Raw genomic sequence first — 15,845 nt, 5'->3', positions numbered from 1 at the left:
AAATATAATCAGAGATGATGCTGATGATGAGGACACAGCCACAAGACTTTGAACAATATATAATATAAACTTTAAGTTTAAATAAGAGGTAACAACAGAAGTTAATGAGTGAGGAACTTAATGCAAGTTACAGAAGTTGCCTAGTTTCTGTTACTTTCTGGGTTTTTGGACGATATACAACAGCTTTGCCAAAATCCTTACATCGAAGACCAATTCCTATTTGCCGCCAAATCACCTGGTGAGGACTACAGTTCCCAGAAGGCAACGCTCGGCTCTCGCGACTCAGCCTCGTTAGCCGGCCGGGAGTTGTAGTTTACAAAAGAACGCTGTGGAACCTAAGTTTTTACTCCCTTGTCAACAGAAATTGGGCGATACCGGTCTCTTCTCCCTCCGGGTCCGCCCCTTTTCTGCAGCGGACGAATTCGTGAACCTAGTCCAGGTGCTTGGCTGGGCGGGAAGCCGCGGCCGGTTGGCCGGCGGGGCGCTCTAGGCCCCGCGGTTTTCGTCTCTATGACTCCGGGAGGCGGTCCCGGGTGCCCTGACGCCCGCGGAGCGGGTGCGGGTCAGTTCCGCGCGGCGCTGTCGGGGAACCATGGCAGCCCCAAGAGGTGAGGCCGGGGCCGGCGGGACTGGAGAACCCGGGTCGGGGGCGCTATGCCGAGCGAGCCTCGGCACTTGTCTGCACCTGTCTGCGGGCGAGCATCTTCCGTGCCCGCGGGGCTCGGGTCTCCGGGGGGTAGGCCCGGGCGTCGGGGAGCGGGGATTTGTGTTGAGCGGCTCCCGAGCTTGAGCTCGCGCTGCCACGGGTCAGGGGAGCGCGGGGCAGCCAGCCTCCCACTGCGGCTGCCTTCCCGGGGGGCGGACTCAGGGCCAGCCGGTTTGGCGGCCGGAGACCGCGCCTGCCTGGACGAGTGGGTGGGAACAGAATTCAGACAGGCCTGGGCTCTAGCGGACCAGGCGAGGGATCAGTGCTCCGGGCCCGGGCTGGAACCGCATCACCCAGCGGGAGGCAGGACAGGTCTCAGTGCGGGCCGGCGTCACCGCGTTTGCGGACTCCGCGGTGCCTTCTACACTGGGATGCTCAGAACCTTAAGGGTATGCTCCGGGTGCAGAACCTAAGCAGCGGCTGGTCCACCTAACAGATACACCTAACAGCCTTGCAATGTGACGAGACGGAGAAAGCTGTCGTTAACAGTTACTCTCTAGAATGTTATGTGGTTAGAAGTAACACTTGAATATTTTGTGGGAAGGATGATACCCATCCTCCGCCCCTGCCCCTTCCCCAGGGATAGCTCATTAGAGTAATAATGTTTGATGACTAATTGCCTTTTCCTGAGTGTAAGTATCATTAACTCTGCAGCTCGTTTGCTTTGCTGGATGGGATTAAGTTAAAACCGGAGTTGAGTTTCTGAATGGTCAAGCTACAAGAGATTGGGCAACACCCGGATTCTTCTCCACATTTCCTCCATAGAGCTCTTGGCTTCACCCCTGAGTATACGTTGAACAAATATTTGAACAATAGCTTTTTGCTTGGGTGGCGAATTATTTTCCTGGTTGGAGAGGCCACATTTATCCTTCAAGCCCTGCTCAGGGGCATTGTCTGCAATTGCATATGCTTCTCGCATTTCAAATAAGCCCACCTTTAAGAGTCTTTTATAGCAACACCCGAAATAAAGGAAAAAAGTAGAATTCTTTTGATAATTGATATAAAATGAAAATAGCAAGATGAATGGTGAAGGCAATTGCAGAATTACCTAAGTCAAATCATCTGAAATAGTCGCTCAATTTACAGATTTAGGCTTATTGCCAATACCTATTTGTTGTGCCTGGGTCGTGTGCTAAATCTTACATGTCCGCTAGAACTGTGTAATACAAAATTGCAATCCCGAACTTCTGATATTCACAAAGGATTTATTTATCTGGGACTTCCTAATTTCCACCTTCTCAGGTGTTACAAATAATGTCCCCTTTAAAATATAGTAAACTATAACAGAAAAATATACAACTCCAGATTGTAAATTTCTTTTGCGGGGCGGGGTGGTGGGATTCTCCACATATAAACAGAAGTTGTGTGGGAGCTAATGGGAGCTTTGAGAGAAGGAGAAAACAGTGTTGATGTGCCACTGTGCCCACTCAACAATGCAGTTGAGCTGTGGACTTTTTGCCACCGCATGGATCTTAGTCCCTGACTAACGATTGAACCTCTGCCCCCTGCAGTGAAGCTCAGGAGTCTTAACCATTGGACCACCAGGGAAGTCCCTGTATGGACTTGTGATAATATTACCTTGAAACAAACTGAAATTGCTAATAATTGCACTTTCATTATACAGATATCTAAACTTATTTGCTTGCTCTTCTATTTAATTGGTAGTTATTTTCAGGAATATCATGTGTATTCCCATTTAATCACTATGCTAATAGGTGTATTTTCAAAATTTTAGCCATTCATTGTGTTGTTTTGGAATCAGGAACCTATATAATCGCTGACATAGTTTTTAGTTTAGGAGTCCTAACCTCTCTTATTTATGAAAGTATTGATAATCTAGGACATGTGGGTTGGTAAACTTTTTCTGTTAATAGCCGATGGTCTCTGTCATAACTACTCACCCTGCTGTTGCAGGGCAAAAAAAAAAAAAGCCATAAATAATTCCGAAACAAGTATGTTCTAATAAAACTTTGTGACACAGTAGTTTGAATTTCATATAATTTTCATACATCACAAAAGGTTATTTAAAAACTTTTTTCCATTTAAAAATGTAAACCTATTCTCAGCTTTCAGATCATAGAAAAATGAGAGGAAATGTACTTTGTTCACCCCTGATCAAGAAGATGGGAAATGCTTTCTCCTGTACTGCTGTTTATTTTTTGTCTTACATTTCCTCCTTGTGTAGGAGAGTTTTAGGGCAAGTGAAGTATTACAGTAATCCTCTTCAATCTCTTTTACATTAACATTGCCTTTTGGGTCCTCAAGATCTATTGAAACTTTAGGCAGAGATAAGTTCTATTTTTTCTGTTCTGCCATCCAGCTTTTTAGTTAAGACCTAATGTACTTTTAAACATCTGCCTGAATTTTGCAAATAATTCTTTAATTCACCCAGGGGAAAATATTTATATTGAAGAACCTGTTTTCCTAGTAAGTTTCCACCTTACCATATAAAGATGATTTGTTTGAAACTTTTATTTTCCTGTGCAAGTCACCTTTGAATTATGGTTAGGTTTCCAAAGTAGTTAAGAAGCATACTTAGATGTAATGTAGTTATAGTAGCAGCCCAGAGTAACCTCTGTCCCTATGGTTCTTAGCCCAGGTTGTCAAAGTATGGCCCATTGGTCAAACCCAGCCTATCACTTATTTTTGTATGGCCTGTGAGCTAAGAATGGTTTTTACAGATGAACGTTTTGCAGTTGATCTGATGGAACACCAACTTTGAAGACCAGTGAAGCATAATGTTACCTGCCTCCACCTCCACCCCCAGAATTCCTGTCTTCTCAATACAAGAAAGCATTGTACTCAATTATTATTATATTTTGAATTTTTCCAATTAAATATAAGTTAAATGTGAAAATATGTTTTCTCTCTTGTCACCTAAGTACCTACGTGATATCCTTAATTTTGCCTCGTGGCCTAAAAAAACTAAAATATTTACTGTTGGCCCTTATAGGAAAAAACTTGCTGATCCCTGTTTAACATGTGCCTGAAGATTTGAAGAAGGTTAAATATAGCTGGGGATGAGGGAAGTATGAAGTGGGTAAAAAAAGTAGGAATAGTTTGAGTTTTAGGTGATGGCTGTCTCATAACAGGGCTGGGAGTACTGAAGGAGACCTGGCTCCCCACTGCTTGTGGTTTTATTGAAGTTGGTGGACCAGCCTTGGTGCCTGAATGACAGCTGATGCTCAGATATACTTACAATAAATTCTTAAATTGAGTGTTCATAAGTTGTGTATATTTCCTGGATTTCAGGTTTTACAGAACTTCATTCTTAATACTCTTTTTTTGTGTGTGTTATGAGTTATCTTTCATATAATGCTGTGAAATGAGAGGCTGGATGTAATTTATAAAATTCTGTATTATTTTATCATTCACTTATTCCTTTTGTTTTCTTCCTGCTGTCTCTGTTTAGAATATACATTGCTGCTGTTGTTTTTATCCTGCCATCAATGTTTTGCTTTCACAAGTATGAGTTATAAAGATATAGAAAGTGTGTAATTTATAACATCCTAAACTAGAGTTAGTTAAGCCAGATATCTTGCAACTGAGCCCTCCCCAGGAGCAAAATCTGTGCCTAACCAGTTGATATTGAGAGTCAGCTATGTATTGTGTGTGTGTGTTTCTTTTCATGTAGTTAGCATTGTTTTGAAAACAAATTTTTTAATGTATTTTTGTGCTTGAAATTGGAAAGCATCTTGAAGTATAACACTGATTAACTTTTATATACGTAATGTTGTCTATTAAATAATATCTTTGCACATATTTTCCAGAAAATGTCAATTTATTATTCAAGTTATACTGCTTGGCAGTGATGACCCTGGTGGCTGCAACTTACACCATAGCTTTAAGATACACAAGGACATCAGACAAAGAACTCTACTTTTCAACCACAGCCGTGTGTATCACAGAAGTTATCAAGTTATTGCTAAGTGTGGGCATTTTAGCCAAGTGAGTATAAATACTTTTTAGTGTGTTAAATTATTACTTTTTTACTCAGTTACGTTCTTTATTAGAAAATTCAAGCTATATCTTCATATGTTTGATTGCTCTAGAGCAAGCTTTCTCAGCTCAGGTCATTTTTGCTCCCCAGGAGGTATAATTTTGGTTGACCCAACTTGGGGGATGCTACTTACATCAAGCGGGTGGAGGTCAAGGGTGCTGATAAACATTGTGTGATGCCGTGTCCTCCAGGACAGCAGTCCATAACAAAGAAGTCTCCATCCCCAAATATCAGTGGTGCCAAAGTTGAAAAACCACCATAAAGCAGGTGGAGTTGGCTAACTATGGCCCACTGGTTAATCCAGTTTGCTGCTTGTTTTTGTTGCAACATAGACTGTGTGGCTCACACAGCCTAAACTATTTACCATTTGGTTCTTACAGAAAATGTGCTGACTTATGTTATAGAGGAATAAAGTGATCGTAATAGCTAACATTTCCTTAGTATTTTCTATGTTAAGTGTTAGACACTGTACTAAGTGCTTTTCCTTAGTTATCTTGTTTGGTCTTTATACATTCTTTAGGTAAGTACGGTAATTACCCCTATTTTACCTGCACGGTGTCTGAGGTTCCTCACTATCGTGCTATTAATATGTGGTAGCACTGGGGGCTTTGGATCAGTAACATTGGGTGAAAATTGTTTTAGCAAGGCTGAAATATAAGACAGGGTTGAGCATAGTGCCTTTGGAGTGAGACAGACCTAATTTTAGTCCTAGACTCATTGGGATTATGACTTTCCATATATTCCTTAGCTTCTCTTCTTCTCCTAAGCTTCAGTTTCTCAATTTCTTTTTCTTTTTTTAAAGTTCACATTTTAAGTCTTCAGTGCTGCCCATAAGCCCAGCAGTTTTTTACTTGTCTGTTTTCATTTCCCACATTATATTCATGGACTGGAATATTTTAAGTCTAATAAAAATCAGGTGACTTTCTCCCCACCAGTAAAGGAAAGTGGGAAATATATGCAAAGGGAAGTTCTGGACACTGTCTATAAAACCAGGGGTAAGAGTCCATTCAAGATAGAGGAAAATAGCCATAGGCTGTGGATGAGAGAAAACAGTAACAAAAGACAAAAGAAAATGAGACAAACAAGAAGGCAAGCTTCGAGTTACACAGTAGTTTCTTCAGTTTGTAACTGGAGAAAACAGAGTTGTGAGAATTAAAATCTGGTAGGAAATTACTTGAAAAGTTTTTTTTTAACCTTTTTTTTTTTCAGTTTACTTATTTGGCTCTGCCAGGTCTTAGTTGTGGCACGGGGGATCTAGTTCCCTGACCAGGGATCAACCAGGCCCCCTACATTGGGAGCCCAGAGTCTTAGTCATTGGACCACCAGGGAATTCCCATACTTGGGAAAGATGTACGAGATGGGGACCCACCTGGGTCATGTGGACAAGTGAATTCATACAGGTTTCAAGATGTATGCTGGTGAGTGTAAGAAGCAGTGAAGAATAGCATGTGTAAGGGTTAAATTACATTTAAACACTTTAAATTTCATTTAACAAATATTTATTAAGTGATTTCTCTGTGATGGTTTTATAATAGGTGCTGGATATAGAAATAGACTGGAGAAGGAAATGACAACCCACTCTAGTATTCTTGCCTGGGAAATCCCATGGACAGAGGAGCCTGGTGGGCTACAGTTCATGGGGTCGAAAAGAGTTGGACAGGACTGAGCAACTAAACGGAGAAGGCAATGGCAACCCACTCCAGGGTTCTTGCCTGGAGAATCCCAGGGACAGCGGAGCCTGGTGGGCGGCCGTCTGTGGGGTCACAGAGAGTCGGACACGACTGAAGTGACTTAGCAGCAGCAGAGCGACTAAACCACCGTAGAAGTAGACTTGGTATGATACGAAACAGATACAGTATAAATAAAATAGATGTTGTGGAATGAATGAGATATGGTTCCTGCTTGCTTCAAATTTAGGTTTAGTGGAAGAGACAGAAAATATACTAGAAAACACATGCATGATTACAAATAATCCATCTGAAAAAAATACCTTAAAAATGGTGTGGAAAGGGAGTAAAGAACAGAAAAATAACTTGAGGCTAGACAGTGGAAAGGTTTAATAGAAAATCTGTGTTTGAGATTTGTCTTAACAGGCAGAGCTACTGTGGCAGTCTAATGTGTTGGGTGGCAAGTAGGTTAAAATCTCAGACGTTTACAGTTTCTTAACAAGATCCATTTTTAAGGAAATTTGGCTTCCACTATTCTGGAGAATGTCAGGTAAAGGAGAGGCCTTATTGTGTCTTTAAAAGGCAAGAATCTCTGTATTTGAAATGCCAGAACAACAACCAATTTAGGAATAAATAAATTAATAAAAATCTTATGGCTTAACTTCTTTTAATACAAAAATGGAGATAGTGGAAAAGAGGCACAGGGAGCACATTTCTTCTCCTTATCCCCCAGCTTCTTTAGGGAGAAAAAATTATGACCCAGGAATGAAATAGGACTGTTAAGCATGGAATCCACTATTTAAAGCTGTAAGATCAAATCGTGGTTCAGCTGTTTTGTAACTGTTTAAGGATTTTTTAAAAAGCAGTGAAGCCTTTGGTTTAACTCAGCAGTTGGGCTAGTGTCCTGCCAACCCACTGCATGGACTTTTTGTGTTATTTTGATGCTTTCCCAGCTTTGCATTGCTCGCTGTATAGTATTTATTATTCTTAAGCTATTCAATGTTATGGGTATGGTCAGTTGAAGTTTGTTTTGTGGAAACTTTCTTTGAAATTAATATAAAAGCAGAAAAGTTTCTAAGAATTCATCAGATTAGTTAGATAATGGTGTTGAAACAACAACTGTGGAAAACCAAACTGTACTTCATTGTCGTCATCATCAATAACCAGGTGGCTGTTTATGTCACCAGGATAATGTAGTGAAAGTGAAAGTTGCTCAGTCATGTCCTTTGTGATCCTATGGACTATACAGTCCATGGAATTTTCCAGGCCAGAATACTGGAGTGGGTAGCTGTTCCTATCTCTAGGGGATCTTCCCAACCCAGGGATTGAACCCAGGTCTCCCACATTGCAAGCAGATTCTTTACCAGCTGAGCCACAAGGGAAGCCCAGGATAATGTAGAGCCTCTTTTATAAACATTACTTGCAGAGTTCACAAGACCAGGGACAATCAGAAAAAAGTAAAGAATTATGAGACAGAGTTTTGATGGCTGCTGGCATTTGACTTGACATGGCTAGCAAGAGTTTGGCTGCGAAGAAAAATCATTTAAAACACAAGGAGTTTCCAAGTGGGAAAAAACACTGGGGGAAAAAGAAAGATTACAAAGCATAAAAGAAGTGAAATGAATATGAAATTACTGGATTTTAAAGCAAACATAATTTTTAATGAGAAACATGTTGGCAAATTATGTGGTTATTCAAAACACGTTGGTAGGACAGAATTTCTTGGAGCAAATAGGGCATCTGTGAAAACGTTAATTTCTTGGAATGGTAAAATAGTGAAAGAATTATTTTACAGTGTTAGGTCACAGGTTGATAGCTGCAGAATGAAATGAAAGGACATTGTGTATTACTTCTTCAGCTTATTCAGCAATATGTCATGAGACAGTTGCTAATGAAACTAAATCAGCGCTGTGTGGGAAACACACCCAGTGAAAACGTTGCAAGTTGATTCTAGATCTTGAAAGGACAACTAACTAGCTTATCATGGTTCACCTGAAGCAGTTTGGAATATGGAAGAGATGAATAAAATAGATGGCTGGACTGTGATTGAACAGTTAAGAGTTGGAGCACGTGAAAGCGCCTAGAACTTTATGTTTGTCTTTTTGATGCAGTTGTGTGAAGTTTGCAAAGTAGATTTTCCAGATATTCTCTATGCTGTAATTTCTTTATACACATATTAAAATCAGTAATTTAAAAAAAGTGCACCAAAGGCAAATAGGATGTTAAGTAGTTTGTCCCCACCAAAAAAAGCCAGGCTGGATGTCAGTGCTTTATTTGCTGTGGTAGAGAGACTTCTAAATATCAGAAGATACTTGTTACTCAGAAATTTTAGGAGTTGCTTTGTTGATACACATAAGAAACAAATTGATTTCATAATTTTGAACTTATATTGTTTGAAAATGCTTTACTACCTGATGTTAAACTAATTCCTTCTATAAAGGTAAAAACATGACATTGGACTTTTTTACTTTGTTTTCAGAGTAGAAGCAACACTTTATCATCTGAGAGAAAGGATGACGACTTCAGGATATTGTGGGAGAATGTGAAAGAATTCTGTTAGAAATAACTAAAAATTTAGAACTTGGAGAATCTTCTGAGAAGAAAAAGGGAAAGTTAGATCTTCATGATTAATACATTTTCCCTATGTTCCAAAAAACTAAGTTAATGTAAAAATTAGATAATACTAAATTTTGATTGGAAAGTTTTAGATAATGACAGAAAAGGAAAAAAGTGAAGTACCATGTCAATGGAAAAAACTGTTAAAGGAGGTAAAAGCTTATTCACTTCTTCCCCCTTTTTACACTCTGTTAAAGGGCAATAACTTTATCGAGTTGGTAACTCCAGAACTTCACTTGTTTCTGATGTGTGCAAAGCTTGCCCCACTTACTTAGGATGGTCCCTCCAGTAATGCTCTTTGCTCAGTAGTATGCTTCAGTTGAGTTCAGTTGTTCAGTCCGACTCTTTGCAACCCCATGAATTGCAGCACACCAGGCCTCCCTGTTGGCTAATTGTTAAAGTAAGTACATATCATTTTATACTGTGTGGAGATGGGGGCAGAGACTCAGGACAGTTCTTAAAAGTTCTTAAGGTCTTGCTTATAATTAAGTTCACTTAAAGAGAAATGTGTCACTGCCATGTCCAAATAATCTGTTTCACTACCTTCAAACACTTTTTTCTAAGTTTTTTTTTTTTTTTAGATGTGGACTATTTTTAAAGTCTTTATTGAATTTGTTACAATATTGCTTCTGTTTTATGTTTGGGCTTTTTAAAAGTTGAATTTGTTACAATATTGCCTCTGTTTTATGTTTTTTTTGTTTGTTTGTTTCTGTGTTTTATGCTTTGGCGTTGCATGTGGGGTCTTAGCTCCCTGACCAGGGATGGAACCCTCACCCCCTGCATTGGAAGGCCAAGTCCCAACCACTGGACCACTAGGGAAGTCCCAAACAAACATTTTAAATATAGTCATGCTTTGTTTCAATATATTGCTAAAAAGATGTAGTGCAATAGTCAGGTTCATTCATTTATCAAGCCCCAGTTATTTGCTCTTGCCTGGAAAATCCCATGGACAGAGGAGCCTGGTGGGCTGCGGTCCATGGGGTCGCTAGGAGTCGGACACGACTGAGCAACTTCACTTTCACTTTTCGCTTTCATGCATTGGAGAAGCAAATGGCAACCCACTCCAGTGTTCTTGCCTGGAGAGTCCTGGGGACGGCGGAGCCAGGTGGGCTGCTGTCTCTGGGGTCGCACAGAGTTGGATACGACTGAAAGTGACTTAGCAGTAGCAGTAGCAGTTATTTGCTCAGCACTTTTCAGGATGTAACAAATATAGCTGCAAATTAAAAAGATCTAATCTGTCCTCATGGAGCTTGAGTCTGGTGGAAAACTAGATATTAAGCAAATGAATAATCAGTGGGTGGTGTTAAGAGGAAAAGTAGTTTGTTGCATAGTAGCTAAGTCATGTCCAACTCTTTTGCAACCCAATGGACTGTGGCCCACCAGGCTCTTCTGTTCATGGAATTTGTCAGGCAAGAATACTGGAGTGGGTTGCCATTTCCTTCTCTAGGGAATCTTCCTGACCCAGGGATCGAACCCATGTCTCCTACTTGGCAGGTGGATTCTTTACTGCTGAGCCACCAGAGGATAAATAGAGGATGCTGTAAATAAGTAAGAGGGGGGTCTCCATTTGAATATGAGGAAGTTATATTTAACACAGACCTGAAGATCAAGCAGAAGATGGGCAAGAAAAGAGCAGAGAGAAGGTAAAGAGATCAGTGTGTTAAAGAACAACAGATCACTGGAGTGCTATGAGAGTGGAGTGGTACTAACACGAAGCAGGAGAGGTGGGCAGGGCATCAGGAGGAACTGTGTGCCTGTGAAGGAGTTCAGATTTTATCTCAAGTGCATCAGGAAATCACCAAAAGGATGAAACCAGGGACTAACAAGGCGACCCATATTATGGTGAGTCACTTTGGCTCCTTGGAGGAGAATGGACAAGAAAGGTGTAAGAGTTGGGAGTAAAGAAGCTTATGAGAGCCCGGGGATTGTGGGCATGATGACAGTGTGATGAAGAGAAGTCAGTGAAGAGAAGCTTCTGCTTCTCAGAAGTAGAAGCTACAGGACTGGTGATGGCTTTGGATAAACAGTTGATTACTACTATCGCAGTAGTTCCCACAAACACTGAATTAGTGATTACTGAACTTGCTCCTAGAGGAGCAGGGGTAGGTTCCTGTGAGCCTCTGGTCACAACATTTTCATCAGCTGATCACCATAGAACCTTGTTTCTGTTTAAAGACACCTCATTTAATATGTATTGTTGACTTATTAGCATTGAACTCAGGGCCAGGAGTGCTGTAATTCATGCCTGGACAAAGCTTATCTAACGTGTTTTCTCTATAAGGCACACCACAACTTTCTTGCACTAAGGAACACTAGCCACCACTTTAGCACTATTGCTATAATGTATAATAAGTTGAAATTTCCTTAGAAAAAAACAAAGAATAATGCTTCTTTGGGTGTCTGTTGTGAAAAAAATTTTTGAAAACCCAATGAGCATATATCTAACTTCTTTTCTTTGGAAGGGAAGTGACCACTCTCTGGAATACTGGCTGTTAATCACTGTCAAAATGTGTTATGTAAAGTGCCAAACATCCTCTTTTAAGATTGCAGCAACTGCTCTTGCTGTCTTCAGACAGTCAGGATTGTTGCTGTTGAGAATGGCAGGCTACCAGAGAGTAAAGGTGTTAAGGAAACATTCTCCGCTTAAGAACAGGTGAGGGAGACACACAGGTAAACACAGCTTATTTTTGTTTGATTCTTGTTCCACTGTTTTAACCTTAGGTATTATTTCATCTTCTGTAATGAGAAATCTGAGGCTGAGGGAAGTTTTAATTTGCCAAAGATCCCTAGAAAGTGACTGGCAGTGACAGCATTAGAAAGTTCCCTGATTTTTACTTTTCAAATTATTAGTCTTTTAGAACAATGAAATAATTGAGCTGTTATGTGATTAGCCAGGGCAAAGATAAGCATTTAGTAGTAGCATTGTTAGACACCTCAATAATTTTATTTTTTTCCTTAAGTTTTCATTTCCAAATGTTAACATTTTACCATGTCTGTTTTATCATATTCTTGATTTCTGTGCATTTGTATGTGTGTATAAAGTTTCTATGAACTGTTTGAGAGCAAGTTTTACACAAGCTGCCCTTGTCCCTAAATTCTTCAGTGCATATTTTCTAAAAAACATAACATTCTCTTACATACTCACAGATATCAAATTTGAGGCATTGGTATTGACGTGATACTGCTAACTAATTCACAGACCTTAGATAATTTTGTCAGTTGCCCACTGGTGTCCTTTAACAGTAAAATAATCACACTTTAGTTTTATCTCTAGCTGCCTGTAACCTGAGACTGTTCCTCCATCTTTTTTTTTCTCATGTGTTTGCCACTGTTAAAGAGCATAGTCCATTTGCTTTGTAGAATATCCTTCAGTTTGTTGAATGCTTTGTTATGATTAGGTTTTTGGTCAGGAATATCACAGAAGTGATACTCCTTCTCAGTGCAGCTTATCAAGAAGCACATAATGTCTATTTGCTCCCATTACTGGTGATTTAACTTTGATTTCTTGATTAAGGTAGTGCCTGCTGCTGCTGCTAAGTCGCTTCAGTCGTGTCCGACTCTGTGCGACCCCATAGATGGCAGCCCACCAGGCTCCCTCGTCCCTGGGATTCTCCAGACAAGAACACTGGAGTGGGTTGCCATTTCCTTCTCCAATGCATCAAAGTAAAAAGTGAAAGTGAAGTCTCTCAGTCGTGTCTGACTCTTTGCAACCCCATGGACTGCAGCCCACCACACTCCTCCGTCCATGGGAATTTCCAGGCAAGAGTACTGGAGTGGGTTGCCGTTGCCAGGTTTCGCCAAATAAAGTCACCAATTTTCTCTTTGTAACTAATAAGTATCTTATGGAGAGAGATTTTGAAACTAGGTAAATATCCTCTTTCTCTTTTTTTTTTTGATTTGATGTTTCCAAATGGTAATTTCCCAATTCTAACACTCTCTACACATTGATTGGTTGGCTTTCTACTCTGAGGGTCTTCTGTGGTGGCTCAGACAGTAAAGAATCCACCTGCAATGCAGGAGACCCAGGTTCGATTCCTGGGTCGAAGATCCCCTGGAGGAGACCAAGGCAACCCACTGCAGTATTCTTGCCTGGAGATCCCACGGACAGAGGAGCCTGGCAGGCTGCAGCCCATGGGATTGCATAAGAGTTGGAAACGATTGAGCAACTAACACATACACACATATTTTACTCTAAGAAGCTTTTCCTTCTTTCTGTCCTTCACTCCCTCCATCCACCTCTCACTCTCAGTGTAGATTCATGGATTATCTTACTATGATGGCTGGAATCCATTATTATCACTCTTTATTTCTGTGCTCACATTGTCCAGATTTGGACAGTGGGATCATCCTCAAGCTTCCCCGTTTTTTTTTTGTTTTGTCTTTTTTCCTTTCTCTGTCTTTCTCATATTCTTACCAATCTTTGAGTAGTTTCTTTTAGCATAACAAAGGGTGTGTTCCCTGCCCCAATCCTGAAACCATAATTTCTCTAGGAAACCTTTCTTTTTTACAAGAATGGTATTTAGAAACCAGAATCTGGATGCATGATGTGCATATTGGTACTGGAGAGAGATCATTATTTCTGGGCCCTTTGAGTAAACAGAGCTGGGTAACGTGTGTTAAATGTATCTGTTACTCTGTTTCTATATATGTATGTATATAACTATGAGTTATATATTGTTTGATACCTGCAATTCTGACCCAGTACCACAGAGTTCATTACAACTTTCCCCTTTTCTGTATTTTCTTTTCCAATGATGGTAAGTTTGACTTTCATTATTTTAAAGATATTTACTTATTTGCTCAGTCCTAGAATATATAATAAGTAGATTCAGAATTTCTAACATACAGCTGTGGAAAAGCAAACCTACTAACTAAAGTTCAGTATTTGTATGTAGTTCTTTTTGCATTTAGTTTTGAAGCATATAGTAAAAAGACTGTTTTAGAATACTTGGGTTAGTTCTGTTTTTCTCCATCAGTGTTATTTTGGTATTCATGAAAAAAACTGACAGGTTTGTTTTTTCTTTTTGGTTTGTTTGTTTGTAATTAATTTGGAGTTTTCCACCATCTTTGTTTGATTTTACTTTTAAGTTTCAGTAATTTTTGGAATATGAAATTATACTTGTTTTTATCATAAGTTAGAACTGCCAAAAAAATGGGGACTGGGGGGAAGAATTGATGGGTGGCTACCTTACTTTGATAAATAAGGTTTAAGGTTTAAATGGTCTGACTGGGGAATTTTAGTGCATGTAACTAAAATGCATGTACATGTATGTATGTACAATGCTTGTAATTTTGTGTGCATACAAAGTTTACACTGTGCTTTGCTTTTTAACTTTTTTCCACTTAAATGTTTTATCTTAAAGATGGTTCCATGTCCATACATAGAAATCTGTCTTATTTTTTTAAGAGCTGTGTGGCATTCTATTATACAGATGTATTATATAGACCAGTTTCTACTGATGGGCATTTGGATTGTATCCAGCCTTCTGCAATTGTAAAACAAAGATGTAATAATTATCTTTTAATATACACTGTTGTGCATATGTATGAGTTATATACATATGAATGAGTCATATATGTATGAGTCAGACCACTCGTATGGTAAAGGAAATAAATATCCTATTTTGTGGAGAGGGGAGCAGCTTAGCAGTCTGATGCAAAAGCAAGTATTTGAATGTTAAGTTATTGATTTCTAAGTTATAATCCAGTTGAAACATAAAACAAATAAATGTTTTAGGTTCATAAAATAATTACTACAACAATTCACAGGAAAATTGCTAGTTAGCTTTACTAAACTCTGTCATAGCTATTAAAATGAACACTTTTGATTTACATCTGTCATTGGTGATATGAAAAAGGAAGTGCAAACATTGTTACATTGTCTTAGAACAAAGTCAGCTTTTTGTAATTTGCTGTCCACCACAGCCTGTAAAGACTAAAGAAACCTAGCTGCTAAGTCACTTCAGTTGTGTCGGACTCTGTGCGACCCCATAGACGGCAGCCCACCAGGCTCCCCCATGCCTGGGATTCTCCAGGCAAGAACACTGGAGTGGGTTGCCATTTCCTTCTCCAATGCAGGAAAGTGAAAAGTGAAAGTGAAGTCGCTCAGTCGTGTCCGACTCTAGCGACCCCATGGACTGCAGCCCACCAGGCTCCTTGGGATTTTCCAGTCAAGAGTACTGGAGTGGGGTGCCGTTGCCTTCTCCAAGAAACCTAGAAGGATGTGTAAATAAACATATTACTTTGTGTGTGTCTAGTAATAAATGCATCTTAAATCTTTGAACTCCTTATCCATGTAAGACTGGAGAAAATTATTTTACTATTTCGTAGTATTACCTAGAATAATGAATGAAGATTAACTTTGCAGATAAGAAATTTGTAAGCAAAACTGAAATTTCTTAAGCTCATGAGTAACTTGTGCTGTATTATTATTCCATTTTACACAGTGCCTTGGTAACCTAGCCAAGGATTTTAGGTCTCCTAGTAGTTCTCGTCAGATCAGGAGCTGGAAGAATGAGACCTACTTTTGACCAAACATAGATCAGAAAGAATTGGTTTCAGCTGGTTAGTAGGAAATTTAGGGGGGTAGGCAGCAGCAGAATCTGTCTACAATCAACACAGAGCATCAGCATTTCTTCAGGTAAAAGAGGTTGAACATAGATTCTTTTCCAGTGATAAAAATCAAACAGTAAATTTAATGGGACAGACTATTTTTTTTAAATATGCCTTTTGATTTTAGACATGTTTTCTCTTATCTCACAATGTCATTTATATAATTAAATTCAATAAATTTGCTTTTAACAAAATGTACTCATTAAAGTGCATGGGATTTGATTTCCAAGAAAATATCAGGGTG

The 15,845-nt window shown here is 39.5% G+C and overlaps 1 protein-coding gene across 3 annotated transcripts in view; it reads left to right on the top strand.

Moving 5' to 3' along the window:
• Positions 1-358: 358 nt before the first annotated feature.
• Positions 359-15,845, top strand: part of SLC35A1 (solute carrier family 35 member A1) — a 31,568-nt gene continuing 16,081 nt past the window's right edge. The window contains exons 1-2 of one of the 3 annotated variants that reach the window (XM_055535537.1): positions 359-608; positions 4,477-4,654. In XM_055535537.1, coding sequence (XP_055391512.1) covers positions 593-608; positions 4,477-4,654 — 194 coding nt within the window. In that variant the 5' untranslated portion in view covers positions 359-592. Of the gene's footprint in view, positions 609-1,076; positions 1,096-4,476; positions 4,655-10,591; positions 10,633-15,845 lie in introns of those variants that run through there. The other 2 variants (XM_055535540.1, XM_055535539.1) reach the window with 2 other exon arrangements.

The sequence above is a fragment of the Bubalus kerabau genome, chromosome 9 (genome assembly GCF_029407905.1).
Source record: "Bubalus kerabau isolate K-KA32 ecotype Philippines breed swamp buffalo chromosome 9, PCC_UOA_SB_1v2, whole genome shotgun sequence".
NCBI lineage: Eukaryota > Metazoa > Chordata > Mammalia > Artiodactyla > Bovidae > Bubalus > Bubalus kerabau.
Note: the sequence above shows the minus strand (reverse complement) of the source record. Positions and strands in the feature narration are given on the sequence as shown.